General features: G+C 31.7%; 1 protein-coding gene across 4 annotated transcripts in view; it reads right to left on the bottom strand.

Moving 5' to 3' along the window:
* The window catches only part of LOC114935197 (uncharacterized), a 49170-nt gene that overhangs the window by 15819 nt on the left and 6519 nt on the right, over positions 1 to 26832 (bottom strand). For all 4 annotated transcript variants that reach the window (XM_029307930.2, XM_085479491.1, XM_029307932.2 and 1 more), the window contains exon 2: positions 2662 to 2732. In XM_029307930.2, coding sequence (XP_029163763.1) covers positions 2662 to 2704 — 43 coding nt within the window. In that variant the 5' untranslated portion in view covers positions 2705 to 2732. The remainder of the gene's footprint in view (positions 1 to 2661; positions 2733 to 26832) is intronic.

The following is a 26832-nucleotide window of genomic DNA, read 5'->3' on the forward strand; positions in this document are numbered from 1 at the left end:
ATTACTTCATATTTGTAATTTTCTGCTCCAAATGTAAGTGTCACATTAATCATTTATTTATTATAATTTTCTATATACTTTATATTACAACTTTGCAAAATATTTATAGATATATGTAGAAAAATTTCCATTAACAAATTGCCGAAGAGCAACAGAAAGATTCTTGAATAAGATATTTTGTTTACTTTATTTTTATATTTTGTTTCGTTTTTCCAACACGATAATTACTTCATATTTGTAATCTTTTGCTCCAAATATATGTGTCACATTAATCATTTATTTATTATAATTTTCTATATACTTTATATTACAACTTTGCAAAATATTTATAAATATATGTAGAAAAATTTCCATTAACAAATTGCCGAAGAGCAACAGAAAGGTTTTTGAATAAGATATTTCGTTTATTTTATTTTTATATTTTGTTTTGTTTTATTTTTCCAACACAATGATTACCTCATATTTGTAACCTTTTGCTCTGAATATATGTATTATATTAATCATATTTTTATTATAATTTTTATATAATTAATTATATTACAATTTTGCAAAATATTTATACAGGTTCACGTGGAAAAATTTAGCCTCCGATGCTCGGCTGCCTCCTTGTCTGGGTTCTTAATAATATATTTGACAATCAAATTTGATTTATGATAATAAGCCCCCGTAATAAGCGCGTTCGCTGACGCACGAAAACAGAAGTCAACAACGACACGAGTCGACAACTGGTTCTCGACCGAGGCGTGCAAATAAAAATGTGACGAGAGCGTAGATGAGGCGTTTAATGGATCCGAAAAACCGGTTGTCCGTGGAATTACCGGGGAGTTCCTTCGCTAGAGCTAGCTATAGCTATTCACGTGATACAGTTCTATACGGGAAATTGAAAGCTCGCGCGCAGCGAAGAGGTATGCGTTTGAATACTTAAGCAGACCTCGAAATTATGCAGGCTTCGTGTCCTCGCGTGTCTCGTTGATCTACGTCTCGATATATATACGTGGACGACTGTACGAAAGAGAGCGTCAGGATAAATATTTATTTTATTGACAGCGCGAGAATTTTCCACCTGACTGCGACACTCTCGATGCTGCTGCGACATTTGCATCTTTGCACTCAAGATTTTATGGCGAGATATCGATTTTCTATAGAGGCCGACTTCTTTCGTAAATAAGTCTTCATTTTATTCCTAAAATACATCTCTCTTTCTAGAATATATATTTTCATTTCTTATTTACATTCGCATTTTTTGTATATTTAAAATGTTTGCTTTTTAATCCTTTATTTTTCAATATTATATATATATCGAAAAAAATTATATTATATTAAAGAAATGAGAAAAAAGTAACTCGATATATTTGTGAGTTCTTCCACATAAAAATGTGTATAAATCTTCATTTTATTCCTGAAATATATCTCCCTTTCCAGAATATATATTTTCATTTCTTATGTACATTCGCATTTTTATGATATTTATAATGTTTGCTTTTTAATTCTTTACTTTTCAATATTAATATATTATATATCAAAGAAACAAGAATAAAATAATTTGATATATTTGTGAGTGTATATTTTTTTTACATAAAAATGTGTACAATAAAGTTGAAACAAAAATTTAATTAATTACGTGTTTATTCGTTTAGTTTGAGTCTTTTAATAATAGAATGCTTCCTAACTCTTCCATTTTACAATACACACACTTCTTACATTTCACATACAACACTTTTAACATAATTACTGAGAATTTTCACATGGTTTTCTATGTAATTATAACAAGTCTTGCTCAATAATATATCTAAATGAAAAGTCAATTAAAATAATTTTAATGTTTATAAAGATGACACGCGTGCATGATTATTAATGTTTTCATTATCATAGTGCAAAGTGCAATAGAATGTTCAAAAGAATAAGATATATTGTTTAAATTCCTCTACTCACACACAGTTGGTAAATATATAATTATTCGCATTTAATTACTTGGAAACGTCACTAAAATAATTGCTCATTATTATATATTGCATCAACGGTTATTAAAACGCGCTTATCTTACAGACATTCTAGCTAATTGGCTATATTTATACCACCATTAGACTTTAATTTATCAAAAACTCACAAAGATTCTTTTAAAGACTCGTCGATATTTTTTTTATATAAATAAATATGTAAGATAATTAATGTACATATGTTTATTTTAGATTTCTATCTAGACTGTACAATATAATTGCAGTCTGTCCGTCTGTCTAGCTGCGTGTTACTAGGATTAAAAGGTGAAAAAATGTTTATCGGCAGCATTCGCTGTAAATGAAAGAGAGACGGAGTCGATGTAAGATTTTGTTGTTAAGCTGCAAGTTACAGTTAACTTGCAGGCGGGCGCGCGTTGCAGTAAAGCTAACAGTACTTGGCGCAGTCACCTCGATTGGCAGGCTTTACATCACGAGTTCACAATGCAACAGGATGCAGCCGGGAGAAGATGTTCGCCCATTCTCTTTGACGACGACGCGGCGACGCGCGCCCGCGCAATACGATATGAAATAAAAATCGCATGCATATAATCCCCTTTCAGAAACACCGTTCCTCCTTTTCCGGAGTAAACGCACGAACGCAGTCTATTTCTCGCGCATATCGCGAAAAGGAGAATATTTAATATCGCCTTTTGTGCCGACTCACCTATGCATCCCAATATGAGGATAGATGTTCTTCCACGAGTCATCTCTGTCCGTTAGATCTCCTCGCTCGTTCTGGAAAAAATAGTATTCAATATTATTTTCATTGTATTTGCGTATTATATGTATATATGTATTATAATATTTTTTAGGAGATAATGTATCTACTTTATATGTATATTTAATATTATAAATATATTAATAATATATAAAAATAATATAATATTATATATAATAATATATTAATATATAATAATAATATATTAATAATATATAAATACGTATTTATAAAAAAATATAGTTTTATTAAAATATAAAATGATAAAAATAGATTTAAAGGTTCATAGGAATGATAAAGAAAATTCTAACAAAAGGGCTACACTTATCTAAACATCTTTCTACTTGTGGAATGTTGGCAATATCAGTATGCGCATGACATATGCGGTGCTGATTAAAATTCAAGAGAAAGATGTCGATCGAGAGCTCGGAAATGGATACGATTCCGCTATACACTCAGGCTCAATTTTTAACATTGTGAGGATGACCTCGTTTACGAGAGCCTGCTCACCTTAGGGAGTATAACATAAAACTCCAGACCGCAATGCAGCGTGCAAGCTTTATTAAAAGTTTTCATCCCGCGTTTGCAACGATGTTGCACGAAGATATACAGTATATTTCGGTCAAGGCTACACATCTGTTAATATTCTCTTCAATTTGCGTTTCAATAGTTTTAATATGATCCAAATTCAATTTTGTAAAAAATAGTAATAAAAGTTTGAAAATAAATTTATATTAAATGTGTGTATGTTTGTACACAGTGAATATAATACATTATATATATAAAAATGATAAATTTTAAATATATTTATTATATATTATATAATAAGAATGATAAATATTATATAATAAAATATACATATATAATGTAGGCATATTTTATAATATTTTACAAAACTTGAATCTTCGATCGATAATATAAAGAAAAAAATATTGCAAGGTTCAAAATCGCAATTACTCAATTTTCATAATATATAGGTTGGAGATGCATTCCGCTATTCGACGCTTCGTTTCCTGCACGAATGCGCTCGTTGCAACAGCGTATCGTTCATTGAACGAATATCTAACTTTAATTATAGTAAGTATTTGTAGAAAGTTATACAATATTATATACTTATGTTCTCTGTAAATGTATTTTTGAAGATTATACGCCAATTATAACAAACAGCAAAAATAATTTACCAATTTCGATGCATTACATCAAATTAATCGCATATAAATCTATGTTATTAGAGCCGCAAAAAAGTCGGTCAACAATTCATGTAATAAAATCATTAATTATAATTGAGAATATCGAAGAAAAAATGTACATATAATTTAAAGTTTTGATTACTTTATCAAATATAATTTAAATATTCGGGTATCTATGACAAAACTATTTTATATAAAATTTTTCTTTCTCCATTAATAATTTTATTTTAGATCGTGAATTTAAAATATCGCGTTAATTTGAAATCAGAACAGAAAAGCTGCGTGCAGTGTATAATTTATTTCTATTTATTTTTTTAACCGTAAATCGTATAACTGTATCATTATTACGCCCAACGAACCAAATTACTCTAATATAAACTGAGAGCTACATCTTCCTCTGTCTCATGAAATATTCCGTTTTATCGGCCTTGTTTCGGGGAATGTCGTGCTTTCCTTATTAATACGGAAGCGAAGCACCCGGGAAAGCGTGTCCAAAGTATCCATTAAATTTCGTAAGGTGGCTTTGTGGCAAGCTTGTCCGAAAATGATGCACATCATAAGCGAATACGCGAATCACGAAAACGGCACCGACAATCGCAAGTCGTAACATTATTACACAAGTGTAGAGATACCGATATATCTCGTGATAGAATCTCTCTACCGCGCAATTAACTGGCGCGAAATTACTCGCACTATATTGCAACTTACGAGCAAATACACATCTTAATTGATTACACCGTATGCACATTCCATAGGAAAATAGCTGCGAGATGCGTCAGCGCACGTTCTGAGTTGTAGAGCAGACAAGTATGCAAGTGTGCCTGTAATTAAGTTTCGATCGATTTAATTATATCGTGCAACTAATAGCTCGCGCACAACGATCGAAATTTGCGAAATTTGGCTGCTTCTGTCATGTAAATCGTCTTTTGACGTATTTTGACTAAATTATGATATTTATTTCGAGAAACTTCAATTAGGTTTCTTTCTTCTGTAGTCTTGCTTTCATAGAAAATTCCAGGAAGTTTAATGGAAAAATTATTTCGTTCCTGATAAACATTTATATAGCTAAACATATATAGTAGTTAAAGAATAAAAAATTGCGAAATTGGGCTACTATTGTTGTATATAAATCGTCTTACGGATCTTGAATAAATTATGATATTTATTTCAAAAAGCTTCAATTTTAAGTTTCTCTCTTCTCTGCTTTCATAAAAAATTCCCAAGAGTTTAATGGAAAAATTTTGTTCCTGATAAACATTACATATAGCTAAAAATAAATATGCATAAATTAGTTTAATACCAAAGTACGTTGTAAAAGAAGATAGATGAGATTGAAATTTTCTGGAAAATTAACAGGAGCCATCATCACGTGTTCCTCTTTCAAAGAAAACTGTATCGCGTAGAAAAAATGCAGAAAAAAATTCAATTTTACATATTTTGTAAAATAATAAATATATTCTATATAAAGCGCACGTAAACGAAGGAAAAATAATCTAGCGAGACTATGAAGAATTTTGCAAATTTCCGCACAATTAATGAACGCCTGAGAGGATCGCATCGTCAAATGCGAACGACGTCAAAATCAACTTTGCGCTCTTAGCCTATGCGAAACGTGTATGTATATGAGATGCGTTACATCGTCGTGTCTAGGATGTAGCCCGCGGGGATCATCGGATTCATGGCAGGGTAAAGCGGTAGACCAAAGGAGGTCGACCTCAAGGCTCGTCAATTAGATTAGCACAAGTTAGGATGTCGCTCCGAGGAGCACCAAGTTCAAAACGTTTAAGTTTACCGTGGCGTAACAATTCTCGTACGTTATCATTCGCGCCAATCGAATTCATGCATTCTTTGTGCACAGCAAACAGAGGTATCGGCTTTGTCGAGCGCTCATTCTGGATGTTTGCTTCTAGAACTTTGGATCCCATCGTTTAGCGTGACCTAAATAGACCAAATATCGAGCATCGCGTTTCTACGCGTTATTGTAACCCGACGTTCCACTACAATATACGCGCCTTCGGATATTATTGGTAAGTGAAATTTATCTGTGTATTTCGGGAATCAATGTTACTAGTTTGAAAAATCTAGCAAATATATTTGTGTTCACAGAGAAGTTATTCATGAAATATATTCAATAATAATAATATTTATTATTATATTTTATATATTTTTTTTTTATTATTTTTATATTTATATTAAGAAATTATATTATATTTTTATTATTATATTATTATATTTTTTTTATTTTTATATTTATTATTATATTTATATTAAAAAATATTAATTATATAGATTATTATTATATTTATATTAAGAAATTATTATTATATTTATATTAAGAAATATTAATTATATAGAGATATTGTTAGAAAAATGTGTTGTGTCTAATGGATAAATTATTGTGAAGATTACGACTTGTATAATAATTAATAATTAAAAGTGAAGTAATTAAAATTTTTATAAATTTTTCCATAAATTTTCTTATCATTATAATTAAAATTATAGTAATGTGTTGTATGTAATAAAAGCAAAATCTTATTATAAATAATAATATATATGTAGTAATGTGGCATGAAAAAGAAAAAAGTATATTTAAAACAATAATTCGGTAAATAATGTGACAAGATAATAACTTTGAGTACAAAATGATGACATAGTATACCAATTAATATTACTAAATTCAAAGAATTTTAAAAAAATTTAAATTGCACTTATAAATAGCAGCAGCTTCTATTTTTTATAAATTGTATTACGATGCATACGAGTACTATCACTATTTTAACTTATGGATTAGCTCTAAAGAACTTAAAGTAGTACAATGAATGGCCAGCCATTGCATTGGACAAAAAGCGGGAATATATAAAGGATGCATTTTCCGATCTTTCCTTTGTCTCCATTGATTGAAGCACTTTTCCGTTTTCCGGGACGAAAAATCCTTTTTTCGCCGCGAATTGGACCACGCTGTTCGCGTTTCTCCGGAACGTGAAACGTATCGGGAGATAGTAGAAAGTTTGCTATAATTCTTTTAAATGCCGAGCCGTGCGAATCACGACGACGAATATCCGTGTCGCAAAAAATGCAATGTTCCTTTATATAAATCATGTTCAATAAATCTGTTAAATGTAAATAATATATAATTTTTTTTTCAAATTTCAAATTGTGGAATTTTATATTTTTTGTACATTCATAAACTTACAAAAAAATAAAAAAATGTTTATAACTCTCTGGTAATTTCTTCAACACAATCATTTTTATTTATTATCATATTTTTCTATTTATTTATCAATTTTGAAGTTAGAAATTTTATTTTAATTATTTTAAATTTTAATTATTAAGAAACAGTAAAATTTAATAGATATTAAATCCCATCGTGTTGCTTAATTATTCAAATTTAAAGTAATTAAAATAAACATTAAAAATTTAAATAACATTTTTTAAATAAATTGTTTCTATAATTTATATAAATATAATTATTTTATAAATGCGCGCTATAAGAAGACTAAGCCCTTTAGTTTGCTGATGTAGAAATTTTCTGCGGTGAAAAGAACGACAAGAGAGGAAAACGTTGCACTTTCTCTCAGCTGCGCGGAGCGATGCGTCACGAAAAGTAGCGAGAACGCGAATAGTCTACGTATACTGACGTTGAACTGATCCATCGTCATCAGTGAAACACATTTCTCGACGATCTAACATACATAAATTCTACTTCCCATCTCATCTCCTTTCTTCCAGATGCAATGCGTCCCAAAAGTGCATAGGTATATATATATATATATATGTATATATATTATGAATCGTCTGCGGATTCGCGCGTTGCTCAACTTCCTTCATTTGCATGCTAATGAAACTACTCACGGATAGTTAAGGACCCATTGTTGCATAAAGGATTGCTCGCGCGCAATTCGTCCGTGCAAATTTTTGCACATGCACTTTTTCTCGAAAACTTGCATGCGACACGAGTGTCGATCGTAAATCTACGTAAAGATTATGTTTTAATTTCGCGAAACTCTGAACTAAAATCGATTGCCATAAAAGATTTGACGTGGGTGAAGTTTTCCAATACTTTTCACCACTTTTCTCCGTCTGAGAACACATCTTGCGTTTTGCATTTTTTAATAAAGAAAAATGGTTTTGCAAAAAAGAACAGAAGATGCTCGTTCGTCGAATATGTTTTTTTCACCATCTCGCTGCAGCATCTTCCTTACGAATGCATATTTCTTTTTGCTCAAGAGTCATAGCAAACTTATATAAACTTATATAAACGTCATTTTCCAGATCGTAAAATTCGAAGACTTTCAAGTATAACAAAACCGCCAAGTATAAAACTATATGCAAAGAAAGTCAACGATGAAAAGTTCCGCCTTTAACGACATTTGATGTAACTTTAAGAAAATTCTTTTCTTTTTGAAAAAGACATTAACTGAGTGAATTTAATTTTAATCGAAGTATTGAGGCTTCTTTTCCGCGATACTGGTTGGTTGTCTCAAAGTTTGCTTCGCGACTTGAATCACAACCAAGTCGTTAGATATAGTTTTGCAGTTTGCGATTAAACTTAATATTATTTTAATTTGCTGAGTTCCTATTATGCACATAATTTTATGTTCATGTCATTAAATTTTTTATTTGAATACAAACTTTTGAATAAATATAATTAAGCTGAATATATATTATGTAAAAAAATCTTTATAATTATTTAAATGCTTAAATGCAGAGCACTACAATTTTTTTATTTTTTGGGAGGAAATGACTGCAATGACTTCTCTTTTTTCAGTTAATTAATATTAAAAACTAATATTAGGAAAGATAAAATTAACCTGAGGAAAAATAATACTAATATTAAGAGAAATGTATTTTTAGCAAGTTCTAAAGTATTAAAATTAATATAAAATTGAGAAATAGCGCGTTTTCGTTGTTCTAGTTAAATTAAATTTTCCATCTCTCTATCCGTGACATTTGTTATATTTTGCAAGTTAAAATAAGAGTCGTTTATAGAGAGAAATTCAGTTTTATAATGAATATATAAGATAATTTTGGAGTTATTATTATTTCATTAAGACTCCTGGATCCTCTTCACGGTTATGTTGGATTGTGACGTCAGAGAAAATACACGCTGAAAATTCTTGCATACCATTTTTATATAAAAATATATTTTGATGAAACAACGCTATAAATTGTGAAATAGTCCGAAAATTATTTTTCCCTTGACAGTCAATCAACAACCGCAAAATGATCGTGATATTAGACTTTGTCATACGGATTGACTGTGTGTGTACAAAAGACTAGACGGATTGATCATCCTCATATTACAGTCATTTTATACAGCTGTTGATTGATTATAAAGGGAAAAAGATAGTTTTCAAACTACTTTAAAAGTATACTCTAAATCTAAAGTAATAATGTTTCATCGAAATACCTTTTTATCTAAAATAGCACGCAAGAATGTTTAACGTGCGTTTTCTCGCCTCTGGCGTCTCAAATAAAAGGAGGATCCAGGATCCTTAAAGTATAATAATTTGCATTTAACAAAGTTGAAATAAAAATACAGCAATAATGACACTGTACTAATTGTAAGCACTTAAACACTGCGTATATTAAGACTGATACACATTTCTCTTCTTTGTTTGACAAGGAGACTAATTTGTTTTGCTTCCAATACGCTCGTTTTTCTCAGGCTGAAAAAGTCGTATTAGAAGTCGCTTCTCTCTTTCTTTCTTCACGCTGTTTCACCTCGGCAAATTTACATTCCCGCACCGGGGGGTGCTTGACCGGGCGCGTCTCTCTGAGAAAAAACCATCAGTCTCAAGTACAGCGGGTTAGCGATGCGTGACCACCTGTTCCTCCCCCTTGGTGCTTTATTGTCGGCCGCGGTTGTTCGCTTCGTGATGTTTCGCCGGATACGACACGCGGCTGTATGCTCCACTAACTTCGACGTCCGTCGTGAGGCTCTTCGTGTTTTGTGACCGTGAGAGGGCAAAGGAAAACCAGTTTCAAGTTGAACGGTATTAGCGGTTTTTTGTCGTTGCAACTAATGGTTTTGCGACATATGGTGTGAGATATGCCCAGATGTGTCACGAGGGAAAAACGCATTATTTTCCCTTTTTATTATTTTTTTTAACCTAAGTACTTTGAAGAATAACTCGATGTTCCGTATACAAAATTAGGTTATTTGAAAAAAAATAGCCTCGTTTATCTTCAAGTATTTCCATCTCAATATATTTAATTATATAATGCGCGAAATGTGAAATAAATCAGAACGAATATGCGACTGAATCGTTCATCAGGTTTTATTAATTTTAATTTCGATTGCGATGCGCCGTGTAAATCAATTAGAGAAATCTCGAGGGAGAGAATATTTCTCGGGGGATCCAATTACAGGAAAAAAAACACGCAATTAATAAAAAAACGCATGGATCGCAGAATTCGAAGCTCGACTGCTGAAAAATTCATCGAATATAATTACACTCCATTATTAAACGGTATATAACGGGGTCGTGTATCGATTAACGTGGACACACGGAGCAAGATCGACACAGAAAGATGCGTTACGCAGTGCGTCAGGTTAAAATAAAAATCACGTGGCTCTCGTACGAGGGAGTGGTTGTGTCAATTGAATTCTCAACAACGGGACGCAACAACGTGAATGTCAACCGATGACGGAACGACACTCGGATATCGATTCATTCGTTCACGGCCGGCCTCCATTGTTTATCGCCACCGTACCCGCGTTTGTGCCGTCAGTCGCGACGAATTTGCATTAATGAGCAATTATGCACCGCATTTTACGGATACGATCACGCGGAAACATCGCGGCGCGAATTAATCTGCGAAACACGTTTTGAAATTGTAAATCATCGTGCTAAAAAAAATTGAACGCAGATACCGATCGCAGATTATTGCCTTAATTAATAATAAATGGCAATTCAAGGATGAGGAGACTTTAACATGTTTGTATGTTAATTTTTACCTCCGTGTTAGATAATATTGTTCGCGACGCACATTCTTACAGAGATCTTTAAATTTATGTAACGTCATTTAATAATAACGATTTGCAAAAAATTGATAAAAGAAAAAATAGTTAGTATTTTTATATCCCTAAGAAAGATTTATAGAAATTATTTTTCATTTCTAAATCTTTTTGCTATAATAATTTTTTTATTTTGTAGAAATCTATTTTAAAAAGAAATTTTATTTAAAAAATGGATAAATTTTGTCGTGTTTGCAAAATTAACCTTTTTATGCTATTTATTTTCAAATTTATAACGTAAAAATGTTTTCCATTAAATGTCAAAAGAGATTTCTTTTTTGCGGAGGCAATAGCGAATGTTTTCTATTGATCGCACCCTAGGCGAGGAAATGGCAATCGTGCTATTTTCTGGTTCGTTTGGCAAGACTAGAGGAACACATTGCGTCACTCTCGAAAACGTTTGTAATGATTTATTTTTCTCTTTCTCTTTCTCCCCCGCTTTATTGGCTGAAATGTCGAAGAAGCGCAAACCCACTACCTTCGTATTTGCTCTATCGACGTGAAGTAAATACCGTTTCCGTACGATCGCTAAATCCACGTTAAAGTTAGTCGAACCGCAATGCTCGATTGCAAGTATAAACGACTCCGACAGCCAACTGCTCCGAAAGTTCTCGGTCGAGTGGGTTTAAACAGGTGCTCTAAGTTTATGAAAGTCTATCACATTGCCTCTTTTGCTTTTCTCACTGAGTGGACTTGCACACATTAAAAGAGACACGTTTCCGCGAAATAATCTAATTTTAGAAGCCGACAGCTATATTAATGTGTCACATCTTGCTAAGTTTAGATAAGGTGAATAAAACAACAGATAACAAAGTAGATGATAAAAAAATATAATATAAGTACATATATACAAAAATTAATAAATCGTGCAATTTCCCTCTTTCTCTCTCATTTTCGCGCAATTTTCTCCAATCATATACCTTTTCAAGCTTAATGCTATATTAAATCTTAATTAATCCTTCACGGATTATATGAGAATAATTTCACAGCGCGTTTATAACCAATTGCAAATAATCATTAAAATTCGAGCTTATGTACATATCTAGAGAAAAAAAAATCTCTTCGGCTAATCACAATCGAAGATATATCTTTGTTATCGTTGTAATGGGATGACGTCACGTTATGAGATAATTACTGATATCTCGCAGAAACACGCTATCACGTTCGTGCTCCAATTTAATCTGACTGACATTTCTCTCTTTCTCGGCTGTTCTCTCCATTTTTCAAAAATTATTCTCCTGTTTATTCGGCGTTTTTATTGTCAAGTGGATGGAATCGTTCCGTAGAGCCATCGTGTCATGATGATCCTTGCATCAGTAGCATCGTGCGCAGATACGGGTACATACATATATAGACGAATACGAGTGTCCAATTATCCAATGACGAGTCACGGCCTTGTCTTGCGTTGCCGAACAATGACGTCCCATTACGCTCCTTTAGTTTGTTTGCTTGCCTTGTCAGATCATGCCAAAGTGTCGCGCGAGAATGTTTGCCACACCGCGCTGTGAGAAAGTATATATTTTGTATGCAAATCAGACACATCTAAATTCCACGTACGTAACTTTCTTACTCGTACGTCCCTGAGACTTGGAAATTGAAATTGACACAGTTTCGATGAGACCAAAAATTTTCAATTCTATTCACACGCCAAATTAATATTTATATTTAGTTACGATAATAGAAATACTCATATCTCTCTCTCGATTGCCACGTCATATTTCCATATCTGTACAGTATCATTTCCGTTTCGATACTAAAAATACTAAAGAAATAAATAAGACAATTTTTTAAATGTATCACATATAATATAAGTTTATTTGGGATTCTTTATAATAATATTTATTTTTATTTATTTTGGATTTAATTTAAATACAAAATAAATTTTATCAAACTTTAATTTTGTGTTTAAATTAATAATAGATATAAGAATCCCTGCATCTCTGTGTTTATATCTTTAAAATATGCTTCAAATATAATTAAAATATATATGTAAAATACCAGTGCATATTTCATCTCTTTGCATAAAGAATTAAATTTCATATTTGCTCTTCCTATAAAAATAAAAAAAAAATGAAATATACGCTTCATTATGCTGTTCCTCAAATACCAGATTTCAATTTCGCAGATTTATTACCACTGAACACATTCTGGTGCATATCTCTTTCTCTCTCTTTCTTACTCTCTGTCATTGTTCGCTTCTCGCGCTGCTGTTAATTAGAAGTGCAACAGTGTAATGCGATCTTCCATAAGGCCGACGTATTCATTGTGTCACAGGCGAGTAACGTCACTCACGTTGCGCGAAAGCAAATTGCAAAATAGCAATGGGGACCGCGAATTACCGGCACAGGGAGAGAGCATTGTTCGCGCAAAGCCGTCACAACGACGTCGCCGTCGTGGAAAATGTTCCCAGGATGTTTCCGCAGAGTTGAATCGCGCGATTAATCACTACGTTATTGTCTCTAGATGCCCTTTGTTTGATAATGCCTGACATTCATGTTTATTGCTACACAGGCGTGTATTCACTTATTGGATATTTAAAGAACAACCAGTAATTAGAATTAGAATGTCGAGTAAATGTTAAAAATGTGTCAGCAGCGTAAATCACGCTTTTATGTCTATTTTCCATAGACAACATTTTAATTACTATACAAAATGTTCTCATATACATATATTGTACATAAATCAAACATATGCACATTATTTATTAATTTATATTTAACCATAAGAATTATTTTTTTATAAACGTCAAAATATATTATTCATTAAAAAATTAAATAAAATCTCATTAAAAGAAATAATATGAAGTTTATTCCTTTTTAAATTACAAAAATTATATTATAATCTTGTAAATAAAAATTTGATGTAGCCATTTTTTTAGTAAATTTTAATTTGTTTTTTAATACAGCATATAACGCTGTATAATTAACTTATGCAGATGGTTGTGTGCCATACCGATACAAAGGAAAGCGAAACATAACGCGCACTGTCCGTCCGGAAATGCGGTTTCATTTTTAGCAAAGCAGTGAAAGTCGAATTATTTGCAGCACATAGCAACTACGATGCAATCAAAATTTGCAGTACACAATTTCGTAAAAATTTAATAAATAGTTTACAGATGTTACACACCTGCGTTCTAATATTAATTTTGCCTCGTCAATTAATTAATACGCATCGTTCATTCCCAAGTGCAATCTATTGTTATTTTTTTTTCACAATTATATCCCAGACAACAAAACGTCTAAAAAATCGGGACATTTTAAGACGTCTTAAAGGAGTCATTAAGATGTATTTGACATCATAATAAAATATATGAATACACATATATTAATATAGAAAAATATTAATTAAAGAGGTATAGTAAAACTTATTTAATAAAACTTAAATAATAATAACTTTTACTTATATAAATATTTGCATAGCAATAAATGGACTGTGTATGGAGCATTTTTAATATAAAATATTAATTAAACGCGAACACAAAAAATATCGTTAAATAAAATTTTTCCGACAATGATTATCTATTTGACAATCTGTCCTTAATTGCCTCCCAAGAGTTTAGCCATCATGTAGATTCTGTAGATAAATATTATACAATGCAATATTATCGCGCGGTAATGAAAACTCTGCCACTGAAATAACATTATACTCTTGGTTAAGACAACAGCGAGGACAGCTTGAATTGATAGCGTCCATGATATTTTTCGAAGAGCAAAGCGTTCTTTCGAATATGACTCGAATTTAATAAATGTGCGTAATATATATATATATATATATATACAATATATGTGTGTGTGTGTGTGTGTTGGAGATTGCGTTGGAGGTCGTTATTAATTTAAAAATAGCACGTAAATATTAAAATCGTAGCTTTCCTCGTTTGCAAAAGAAATTATTTTCATTTTAATAAAACGATTACATATATCTGCGCCAGATTATATATTTAAACGAGAAAATCCAAACATTTTTATTTCGAATCTCTCTCTTTTTCCCTTTTTCTCTTTTTCTCTCTCTCTCTCTTTCACACATTTGTAAGCGATAAAATGCGGAATGAGTTTAATTATAAAAAAATAAGTTAGCGCGAGCGCAATTATTTCAAGAATAATTACGAGTAATAACTGCAATAGTAATTATATTCGCAACGCATATTTCCTTTATATCAGCTCACTACAACCGTACATTATGTTTTTGCGGGCTGTTAAATATGAGTTTTTATCTTACAGTCTTCTTATACATATTATTTATAGCCGCACGTAGTATTTAATGCGATAATATGAAGCTTTCAAAGGTCTGACGTCAATTTTTTTCTACGTCAATTTTTTTTTACTTTCTAGGACAAAGAGAATACGTAACACGATGGATATTAAAAAATTATTCCCGATAAAATATTTAAATGGTTTATTTATCTGCTTTTGCAAAAGCGCGTCGGCTTAATATTGCGAAAATACTGACAGACCTCGTACAACACAAATATATATTTCATTATACGATACTTGAAATAACAAATCAAAAATATACAAAATTTTTTACAAAGCTTTTATGCTATCGCATTATATCAGGATAATTTATCGCATTATATGGACTCATGTTACAAAAGTATCAATGTGCAGTTTAGTATCAAACATTACGATTTATCGCGGCATAAGAAATTCACGAAAAAGATGGAGCACAATTTCTTGTTGCAACGAGGTTTTTTACTTTGACAAATGGAAGAAGTAATCTTGCAATATATTATTTTTACGACGTTAATGGAGATTTTTTAACAATAGCTCTGACGCGATGGTGCGACAATATATATCATATACTCCGACGAATTGCAAGTTGCAAGATGACATTTCATTGTGGCGAGATATATCGAATTTGCGAGATATTTCGAGAATTCAACTGCACGATGCTCGACCACCAAACCGGTCTTGTCGCGCAATTTCATTTCTCTACACTTTACAATTAAATCGAACAATCACCATATGACAAAGACAGTAATAACGGTGGACGATACCGATGACGCAATTAGTAACGGGATCCCGTCGCTGTCAATTGCGACGTCTTTTCGCAGCGAAACGTGAGACGCTCACTCAATGCTCGTCGACATGATGGAAATTATCTCTTTGACCTACTCGTTAAAATTGACACACGATATTTCTTCTGATTTTATTTTTTCAATTTAATTAATTTTTTAAATTTAATTTCTTTAATATGATTAAAAGTTGGAAAACTGCAATATACTATTTCAATTAAAAGTATGTATACAGTCGAGGAACTTTGACAGCACAAATTATTTTGTTTATACAAATGATAAAATGTTTGCTAAATAGAAATACATGTTGTAAACTATGTATTTACTGACATAAAATAATTAAATATTCTTTTCTCAATGCAATTATTTTAATGTTAACATAAAAAATGATGTTAAACATTCAGAATAATTTTAGACTGTGTTTTAATGCTAATGGTTCTCAGGACACTATATAATATTAATTCTTAATATATATTGCTGTGTGTAGTGCTAATTAATAGCGCTTGTATCAGCACAAAAATATTTAATAATTCATCTAAATTCGAAATTTCTCTCTTTCTCTCTAATCAAGTAAGAAATTTATAATAGATTATTATATATACATTGAGTTATCAATATATCATTTATTAGTCATTTATTAGCCATCAATCATTTAACATTTAGTTATCACGCACTGTATCGATAGTTGAACGACTGTTTTCGTTTCAATACTTTTAATCCAGCAACAACTATCGCCTCGTGGTGACGAGTACCAAATTGATGCATCTAATAAGAGGATTACCCAGCGACGTTATTGTGTTAATCTGCGAGCGAGATAACCGGCCACTTTAATGTGTTTGATTTAATAGGGCGCGCGCGCGCGAGCGAGCACGTATGTATTCACGTGACAAATCACGATGGAATCTTTCGAATAGTACTACGGTACTAATATAGAGAATTGCCGGATGTGGTTGACGTGCGATTGAAAATAGACGCTTCCGGCTTCTCCTTAACACGTACGGCCATAACACGTAATGTGTGCCACGGCAACTTACTAGTCGCTTTCAAACCGAACAACAACGTAGAAATCGAACACGGATGGACAAACATGAATAATACCAGTCGTTTATCTTAAACGCTCTATTCGTCGAGAAAAGTAAAAAAATCTAAATAAAATCCTTACATTAAAAAAATAAAATTAATATAATATAGGAAATGATAAAATTAATATTAAAAATTAAAAATAGGAAATAAATAAGAATAAAAATAAAACATAAAAATAAGAAATATAGGAAATAATGAAATTAATATTAAAAATAAAATTAATATATAATACGATATCCTATATAAACGTACGCATTCATGAAGAATCAGATTGCCTGAATTATTTTGCTGATTTTTTTTTTTTAAGAGAATTGAATATCCAATGGCATCTGATATTATATCATTTATAATGCAGTTATAGGAATACGACATTGATTAAAATTGACGCGATCGTTGCAATTCACAAAGTAATCCGAGCGTCAGCAACATTAAAGCGGTTTATGACATTGGCTTATCTTATCGTAGCAGTTCTGAGACGATGTGCTCCCGAGTAGCGAAATCTCAAAACACAACCAGGTAAGAAATATAAGTGCAATGACTTTCTAGATGACTCATAGACTTCTCGATATATTGGCAACATTGGAAATAACCCTTTTCTAGCGGATAATGTTTGTAATTCGTTCTATGTATGTATGTATATGTATGTATATGTATGTATACATGCTATATATTAACTCGATTAATTAAGAACATACTCGATTAATTAAGAACAACATTTATGCGATTAAAAAAAATATTGAAAATAATTTAATCTCAGATTAAAAATGCGTATGATTTTTTTGTTTTATGTTTAAAAATATATATATACATATAATATAAAAATAAGAAAAAAATTACACAAATTAGAACATTTTCTCAAGAAAATTTAAAGATTATGCGCGGTAATAATGTTGTATAGATTAAAATGTCGTTGCAACTTTCTCTTCAATCACTTGTAATTTTACACAGGTATACATATCATACCGGAAATTTAGTATTGATCCATGTCAAAGTATCGAAAAGAGTTTAAATGTAATGTAGTTTGTAAAAATTTCGAGAAAGCCGCCGGAAATAAGCGTACTATACCAGGAAAGAAAGGTCTTTCGCATGACCTGTATGTATACCTACATATCTATAATTAACTCAAGAAAGGGCACATGTATAGAAAGAAATGTGCTATTTTCAAGATTTTTTTGTAACACGAAAAAAAGACAGTATTTATATTATATAAATATCTACTTTTATAAATTACAAAATTGTTTAAGCAAATATCGCTTATTAATTTTCACTATTTGTGAGATAAGTATATAATATTTTCTTCAATTATATTAAATATTTTTTATATAATTATAATATAATTATATTTAAAACAATCATTATTAGCAATATTTTTAAATAATGTAATAATATACATAAAAAAAATATTGAGAATTATTTTTACAAACTTTTAAAATTTTTCGATCGAAAACATTTGCTATTTTTCCTTGAAAACGGAGTACATCTATTTCTAGGTTTAAATAAAATATATGTGCTTCGCAATTTTCGAGAAAGGTCGGACGTTTCTAACCGTTCTCGATACTCCCCAAAGGCGTTACAACTCCTATCGAGATGCATCAATATTGCAGACGAAAGGAGAGAGAATTTCATTTAGGAGAATTGAGAAAACTCTTGCTTTCGTTGCGCAACATTGTATAGATGTATGTATTAAAATATTTTTAATTAACCGGCATCAAGACAAGAGAAAAGGATATGAAAAACAATGAAAAACAAAAATCTCTAATAGCGAAAAAGGATTCTGAAGACATTTTGAGCTTGTCGCGTTACTATTATATGCATAGAGAATTTTTCATTAAATTAAAACTGACATCCTCAAACAATGAAATCCGCGAGAAACAACACACCTAACTTTTCCTTGAGCTGTTTTATGTATGCTGCATATGAGAAAATTTAATTAACCCAAACAAACTAGTTGCGTTATAAACGCGCTTAGATAAATATTATAAACGAGTGAGAGAAATAGAGAGAGCTTGTTTTATAAGTGTATCGTGTACCTTTTTTATTAATAAATCCCCGATATATTATCAGCAATTGTGCACAAAATCAATGATAAAGTGTAGGATGGAAAGACGCACTGTAAATATTTATTTAAGTATTTATAGATATAGGTAAGTTATACAATATAAGATTCTCTCTCATTGTGCAGATATTTGTTTATGATTTAATTGTAAGTTGATAGCGTATATACACACGAGATAAATTATTCTATTTGTGCATGAAAGAAAAGTTATAAAACTTACACGACGTAAAAGGAAGAAATCGCATTTAAGAAACAAAATGTGCAATCGTTTCTCATACAATCTTCGGCGGAAACTGCATTCTACAGAAAATTCCTTTTTCGAACATATATCAAGCAAAAATATTACGAAAATGCGGACTTACGGTGATGTAAAATATAAAGAGCTTGCGCACATTCTCTGTATATGTAATATGTTGCGTCGCATACAAGAAATTCTCGATCCCTTTAACTTTTAACTCTTTGCATTTATCTAAAGTCTTTAATTTCGTTTTCTCTAATAAGAAAAAAAATATAGACTTAACAAAGAAGATTAAGGGTATTACTTATTTATTAATAATCCTACATTAAAAGTTATATAAATTTAATTAGTTTAAATACTTTTAAGACATTTTTTAATGATATTCATTTATTAGAACTACAAAATAAAATGCAATATTTTAAATTTCAGTGAATTGAAAATCAAAGATATATTCTGTTGATATTTTATCTATAGAATTATTTTTATACACGATAGAAATATCCACTGCGTATACTGAACAACATACTCTAGAATTAAAGATTGAAAAAATATGATATTACTAATGGAATATATATGTTGGGCGATATCTCTCATATAACTGTTATTAACAATACAATTTACCTTCTACAGTTTTTTCCGATATCTCAATTAGCTTTTATGTCGAATGTTTTACGCGCAGTAAAAAAGTACTATAGCTATATATACATGAGAGTGCTTTAATTATTATCTTTGTTTTTCTTTAAAGAGAAATTCAATTACGACTGTTTCCATGTGCATATAAAATGCTCGCATATTAAACAAAGTAAAAATTATTCAACATGCTTCGTAGAATTCATATACTGCATAAATATTCAAATTGATCTCTCGTTTTTCGCGGAACGATAAAACTATTTACGTGTCGCTCATTGAATAACCAATTATAACAATGAATTAGTATTCTTGGAAGATCGCAAGAGTAAAATTATATAAAATTTAAATTATTTAATATTTTATGTTAAGCTCTAAAATTCAACTTATTTCATCTATTCTTGTTAGTGGCCGGAGAAACAAAGAATAATTATTTAATTTTTATTTTTTTTCAATTAGATATATTCTTTTATATTAAATTATTAAATATTTCCCGAAGAGATATTAATTCGACTGCATTTAAATTTCCGTTTATCTCGCAATATATATATCTCATCTGCACGCTTTGTGGCTGAATCTCATTTTTGGCGGAACGATAAAACTATTTACATGTCGTTCATTGAAATCGAATGACCAATTATAACATTGAATTAGTATTCTTGGAAGATCGCAAGAGTAAAATTATATAAAATTTAAATTATTTAATATTTTACGTTAAGCTCTAAAATTCAACTTAGTTCATCTATTCCTGTTAGTGGCCGGAGAAACAAATAATAATCATATTATTTAATTTTAATTTTTTTTCAATTAGAGATAGATTCTTTTATATTAAATTATGAAGTATTTCTCGAAGAGATATTGATTCGACATTTAAATTTTCGTTCATCTCGCAATATATACATATATCTCATGTATAAGCTTTGTGGCTAAATCGCGCGCAGATTCCCACGACATATTTCGCAACGAGCGCAGTTATGCAAAATTTGCTTTGACCGCGCGATAAAGGCTCTGCTCTCCAGATGAACACACAATTCGAGCCGCGCCGATCGCAGGTGCTGCTCTCGCGGATGAGAGAATGCTGTGCCGCACCGGTGCGAGAATAGGTGCGCCAGGTATAGTTAAATTGAAATAAAGCGTATACACGCGGATAGTGACTGCGAGCTCTCCTCGCCGGTCTCTTGACCTGACATTTAATGCCATTACACAAGTCGCGACTACTCGTTACTCTTTGTCCGCGCAGATGCTATTTACCAGGATGACGGTGGTGCGAATCGAGAGAAACACAGGAAGAGGGATTTGATGTATATCATTATTATTATGTGAGAGAGGCCACGACAATGATCCCGCGCTAGCTCATTCCGACGTGAAAGGTTGCGGCCTCCTTTGCTATCTAAGGGCGATATATTTAATCGCGTATGCACATATATGTATATGTACAATACGTATATCGATTCATCGCTTCGATTAACATGCATTCGCGCGCATCGGAGAGAAAGAGAGAACGTATTCATGTGTTACGCGAATAAATTGTGTATATGCACGTCGATAACGAATGCATTTGAAACGGACTTTTGCAAATGCACACGCGTTACATTCACTGTGAATAATAGCTATTTCTTATAATTCTCGATTTCAATCGATCTAATTGTTAAGATGAAAAGGGAGAATAAATCGCTTGTCGATTTTGTCATGGAAAATATAAATTACACGGACAAATTAAAAAACAAATCTGCGAAATTATTTTAAATATTTACTGGAGGAAAATGTTTGGAGTAAATTGAATATTGAGAAAAATGAAATTGGAGAAAAATACAGAAGTAAAAGGCAAGCAAATTATAATTATAAATTCAAAGAGCATAGAAAAAAGATTTATATTTATACACCGACGCACTGTAACAAATATATTGTTCTTGCTATCTCTCCTGCAATCACAGTCGGACGTTTGCGAATGAAATCTTACTATCTACGGGTATACCCTCGCAGGTATAGCTTAATGGCCCATACGGTAATGGTCTTCCGACGAGGAAAAACGCGACAAAATTACATTTAACGCTAATGTCCCGCTATAAAAGATCGTTCTTCGCAGCCCGTTATAAATGCAAATTTTGTTTGCCAGTCCGTTATCATTTTATTACGAAAGACGTTTATTAAGCTTGTCAAATGATGCGTGTATAACCACAGTGCGCTATTAAGCGTATACCTATATTTATTCTTGGTGTTTGCGCGACGATTAGAATTAGCATGGTTTGAAGATTTGCACGACGAGATCCATTTAAACCTTTATCCAGATTCATTATGCAATCCGCCGTTGAATTATTTCGATGGCTTTCTCCCTCCTCTCTCCCTTCCTTCTACTGCATCATTCATGTTTGCCGATAATCGTTCTCTGTTGCACCGAATCATTTGAATTAATCGATTCTGGACCGCCGACGTTATAGAATGAATATTGAGTTAACGTGGAATTAGTAGGAACCCAAGTTCTCGCAATCTCGTATCTATAACGTCAGTTCAACAAGCAGGAATTTGTTCTGTCGATATCTCACGATCCTTTATGTATATACATCTATATCTTTGCTGTTTCGACGAAATTATTTATAAGCTCATCCGCCCACCCGTAAAGCGTTTATTGTATTATAGATTAGCGTTTTGACCGAAATTTTTGACCAACATGTTTTAACCATCCATTCTAATTGACATTAGATGATTGATAAGAGAAAGGAAAAAGAGAGGCATTAGATAGTAATCATAATATTAAATATTTTTCCGTATATAAAGAACGCATGGGTTTTTTTTCAGGGGGAAACATAATTAAAATTTTTTCGTTCTTAATTTTTTTTTAAATTTAATTTTTTCTTTCTTAATTTTTCAAATTTAATTTTTTCAATTATTTTTATTTTTTTAATATTAAATATGCAAAAATATTTTTTCAAATGATTCCAAGGGCAAGCATCCCCTCTTGCCCCCTCTGCGGACGCCCATGAAAGAACGTTATATTGCGAGATCGAACCGATTGTCAACGCCGCATGTCAACCGACGATGTTCTTACAATGACACATTAACTCGAGCGTTTCATTGATTACCAGACAGTCGAGGATATTATTGATGTATATGTGTGTGTATATGTGACTCTGTCATGCGAGACTAGATAATCAGCAATGTCAAGGAATTATCGTTCGTTCTATTTTCCAAAGTTTCAGCACCCAAACCGAGAGCAAACTTATTCACTGAAATATGTAGGTATATACGCCCCTTCGATCCGATATTTCCTCCCTCGTATTTTCCTCGTTAATAATTTATATACGACCTTGGTTCGAAGCCAGAAAGCAGAATTTTTCATATATAATATTTTGTACAGTCGCACGTGACACCTACACTCCGTATAGAGCTATAAAATATTAATAATACGGCCTCTTTCAAATACAAAATTTCTCATTTAATTTCAAATAAATTTTATCGTACGAAATGTGTTTCCAATTTTAAATAACGAGGGTAAATTTCAAAATGTGTACTTTTGTATTTGCAAATATAATTGCTAGAAATGTTATAATGAGCAATTTGATAATAATTTATGACAAGTATATAATTGATAAAAATAACAATTAATGTCGTTACTAATTTTCTTTTGGAAAATTGGAGGATTAATTAAAATAGAATTGAAAATCGGATTATCAGCATTGTAATGCAAAACAGGAACGTTCGAAGACGTAACTGCTCCATGTAATAGCGAAAGTTGCTCCAATTTGCAAGCCTTCCATTCCCGGATGCGATCAAGTCGGGGACGCATTGTAACCACAATGGGCCGTATTTCCATGTCCCTTACGTAGCGCAAATACGGCAATACATATTGTCGTCAACGACCTCACCAACTTTGATTGGTTCGAAATTGGTTTCGAGCTCAATCAGACATACGGTGCAGCGTACTGTGCCTATACACGTACGTATCGTCGCAATAAGCATTAATTCCGACGTCCCCCAACACCCTCCTCTTCTTGCCTTCGTCAACGAGAGACAGCCCCCGCCTGCATGATTGTAAAATGAAATGACTCATTGTGCCCGGCATTACAAACAATGACATCAAGAAAGCGCACGTTAGAATAACAGACGTAAAAATAATACCACTCCAGCACTAGGAGGCGTAGATGATGAGATGGCGTGACAAATGTTTTAGATAGTGATTATCGATATTCTTTATACACACACACACACACACACACACACACATATTATTCCGATATATCATTGATCAGTGGTTTTTGAGCGGTGTTTTGCGAAATTATGAAAGTACGGTATACATAAAAAAAACTGCTATATTTATTTTAATTTTATGAATATTATTTTTTAAATTTAAATTATTTTACATAATTTGTACTGTATAATTTTTAATACAAAATATGTTCATGCATATTTTTGTTACTACCTTTATAATCTTAATGATTTTGGTGTTCCGCAAATTTTTCTTATAATCAATAGATTATTTCTCGCAAAGATAATACGTTATTTCTTAAAGATAAACTGCAAAAATATTTCTTGAATTCAAATAAATATTTATTTCAATACTGCCAAATAAATCATTTATTTGATTTATTGGACAGTATTGAAATAAATATTTATTCGAATTCAATAAATTTTGCAGCTACGTCTAAAATAATTTCTTTTTCAATGTGCCATTAATAATACACAATAAAAAATATAATTTTTATAAAATGACGTTTTAATATATCTTTAAAAAGCTGAACACGCTAAAGAACAACGGAGTAGTATTCATGAAGCTCTGAGGATTCATGCATTAATCATTGTTATTAACGATTATTATTATTATTTTCCTCGAGCGTTGTCTTCCTTCTAATCTCATTTGCATAAGTTGCAAGCAAACTCTCTCACAGTCCGTAGATTATTACATTTTCGTTACACGTGATGCACGCCAAGCGCCTCGAGAGATTCGATTTTACAAGAGGGAACGCAACATTAAAAATCGTATAATAGCACTTGCGTGTAACTTGCGTAGAGTGTCACGTGTAACGTGGAAGTATGCGTACGTGAAGGCACGTAAGAGAAAATAGGCTGAGAAGATCGCTGAAAAGATGTGAAAGAGAAAGAGAGAGAGAGAGAAAGAAGAAAGCGACAATGAAACATCTTTAGATGAGTTTCGTGATTTATAAAGCTTCCTTTAGGCGAGACCTTAAAAATAGGTCAATATCGGCGATCAGCCAACTGTTTTACTTCGTAAAGCGATTAAAGTAGAGACCCCGCAGGCGTGAATTGATTTCGCGGCTACCCACTTGAGGTACAGTTAAAAACTTGAATCGAGAAAATTTCCAAGAAGATGTTAAAAGATTAATAATTTAATTAATAATAAATATGTTACATGCGCGTTTATTGCAAATAGACGAGCATTGAAAGACGTTCATTTTAACACACGTTTTTCACTTCTTCAGAGTTATTATATATATTAATTTTAAAAAATTAAAAAATAATTTTCCAATAATAATAAAATTAATAGAAAAAGCTGCACCGATCTCTTAATGGAAAATAAAATAGTAATAAAGCTAATGAATCGCAAGAGGAAATACTGTGAGAAAAATGACATTGCACACACATGTGTATTTGCGCAGCTATCGCGAAATGCATTTATATACTCGTAAATAAATCTGTGTATAAACGCCGGCAGTTATTTTTCTAAGGAAAATAGATCACGGCGAGCGAGCATTCTGCGACATGAAATAAACGTCGCATGTTTGTACTTCCCGTATCCCAACAACGCAGAAGAAACAGTATTTTGTGAATGCATTCCGCGCATTGCAACCGCACTGACGAGTCATCTGCTATACAGGTACACGACGTGTTTCGTTCTTACTGTCGTAAAATCTTGTTGAAAGCGGTACGAGACGTCGTTTCTAAAAATACTTGTGATTGTAAATGAAAGTGGCCGGTTTTTAATTAATTTCCGCAGAAAGATCAATTTTATTCCCGATCTTTTTTAAAAAGGATATCTAAAAATTTTATTTTAACTAAAAAAATTTCTTTTAAAATATTTTGAAATGTGAAATTAATTTATTTTCTTCACGAGATATTTTTAAACCTAAAATTTGGTTATCCGGCGACATGGACAGGATTAAGAGACACTTGACGAAGTAAGCTTCAAAAAGAAAATTGATTTTTATCATTTTAAACATATTTTGCTTCAACGTGCGATTTATCTATATAATTTTGACAAGGAATTATTTTATATTCTTTATTATTAAATAATATTATTGAAAAATATTATTATTGAATAATATTAGAATCGGAAATCTGAAGATTTTAATTAGCGAATAATGAGAACATATCTAATAAATTTGAGGATCGGTTCTATAACTGCCAAGGAACTTTGAGCATAAACCATTCTACAATTCAAATGTTCTAGTTTTCGAATAATGGATTTCTCGCGGTTTCGATTTTCTATGAAAGCGATGCTGGACATTTTCAATAAATTCACATCGCGGTAATATCAACATACGACGGTCTAGGACAGCCATGTACCGTTTCGCAAAAACAGCACCGTTCTCGCCTCGATATAAAAACGATGAACAAAAAATGCAGACAGAAATTTAACCGCGTAATATCCTTTCTGAATCGACCAAAATACACAACGATGTTCTGACACGTCGAGAGAGAAAGAGAGAGAGATATTTATCAACGGGAGATTAAAACGGGACATCTCTCGCATGTGTTCACACACAAAAAAACAGACACACACATACACGCGCATTCGGATACCGTAAGATTTCGGACCTTTCGGCCATTTCGACCGTAGAATATCTCTCGACGAGAATTAATTCCGACATAAAAAAGTAAATTGCGCAAAAAAGGTCGTTTCTCGCATTGACGCAATATGCAAATCGATCGGCAATC

This window comes from Nylanderia fulva, unplaced genomic scaffold (genome assembly GCF_048542155.1).
Source record: "Nylanderia fulva isolate GAGA-0341 unplaced genomic scaffold, ASM4854215v1 Scaffold12, whole genome shotgun sequence".
Classification (NCBI taxonomy): Eukaryota; Metazoa; Arthropoda; class Insecta; order Hymenoptera; family Formicidae; genus Nylanderia; species Nylanderia fulva.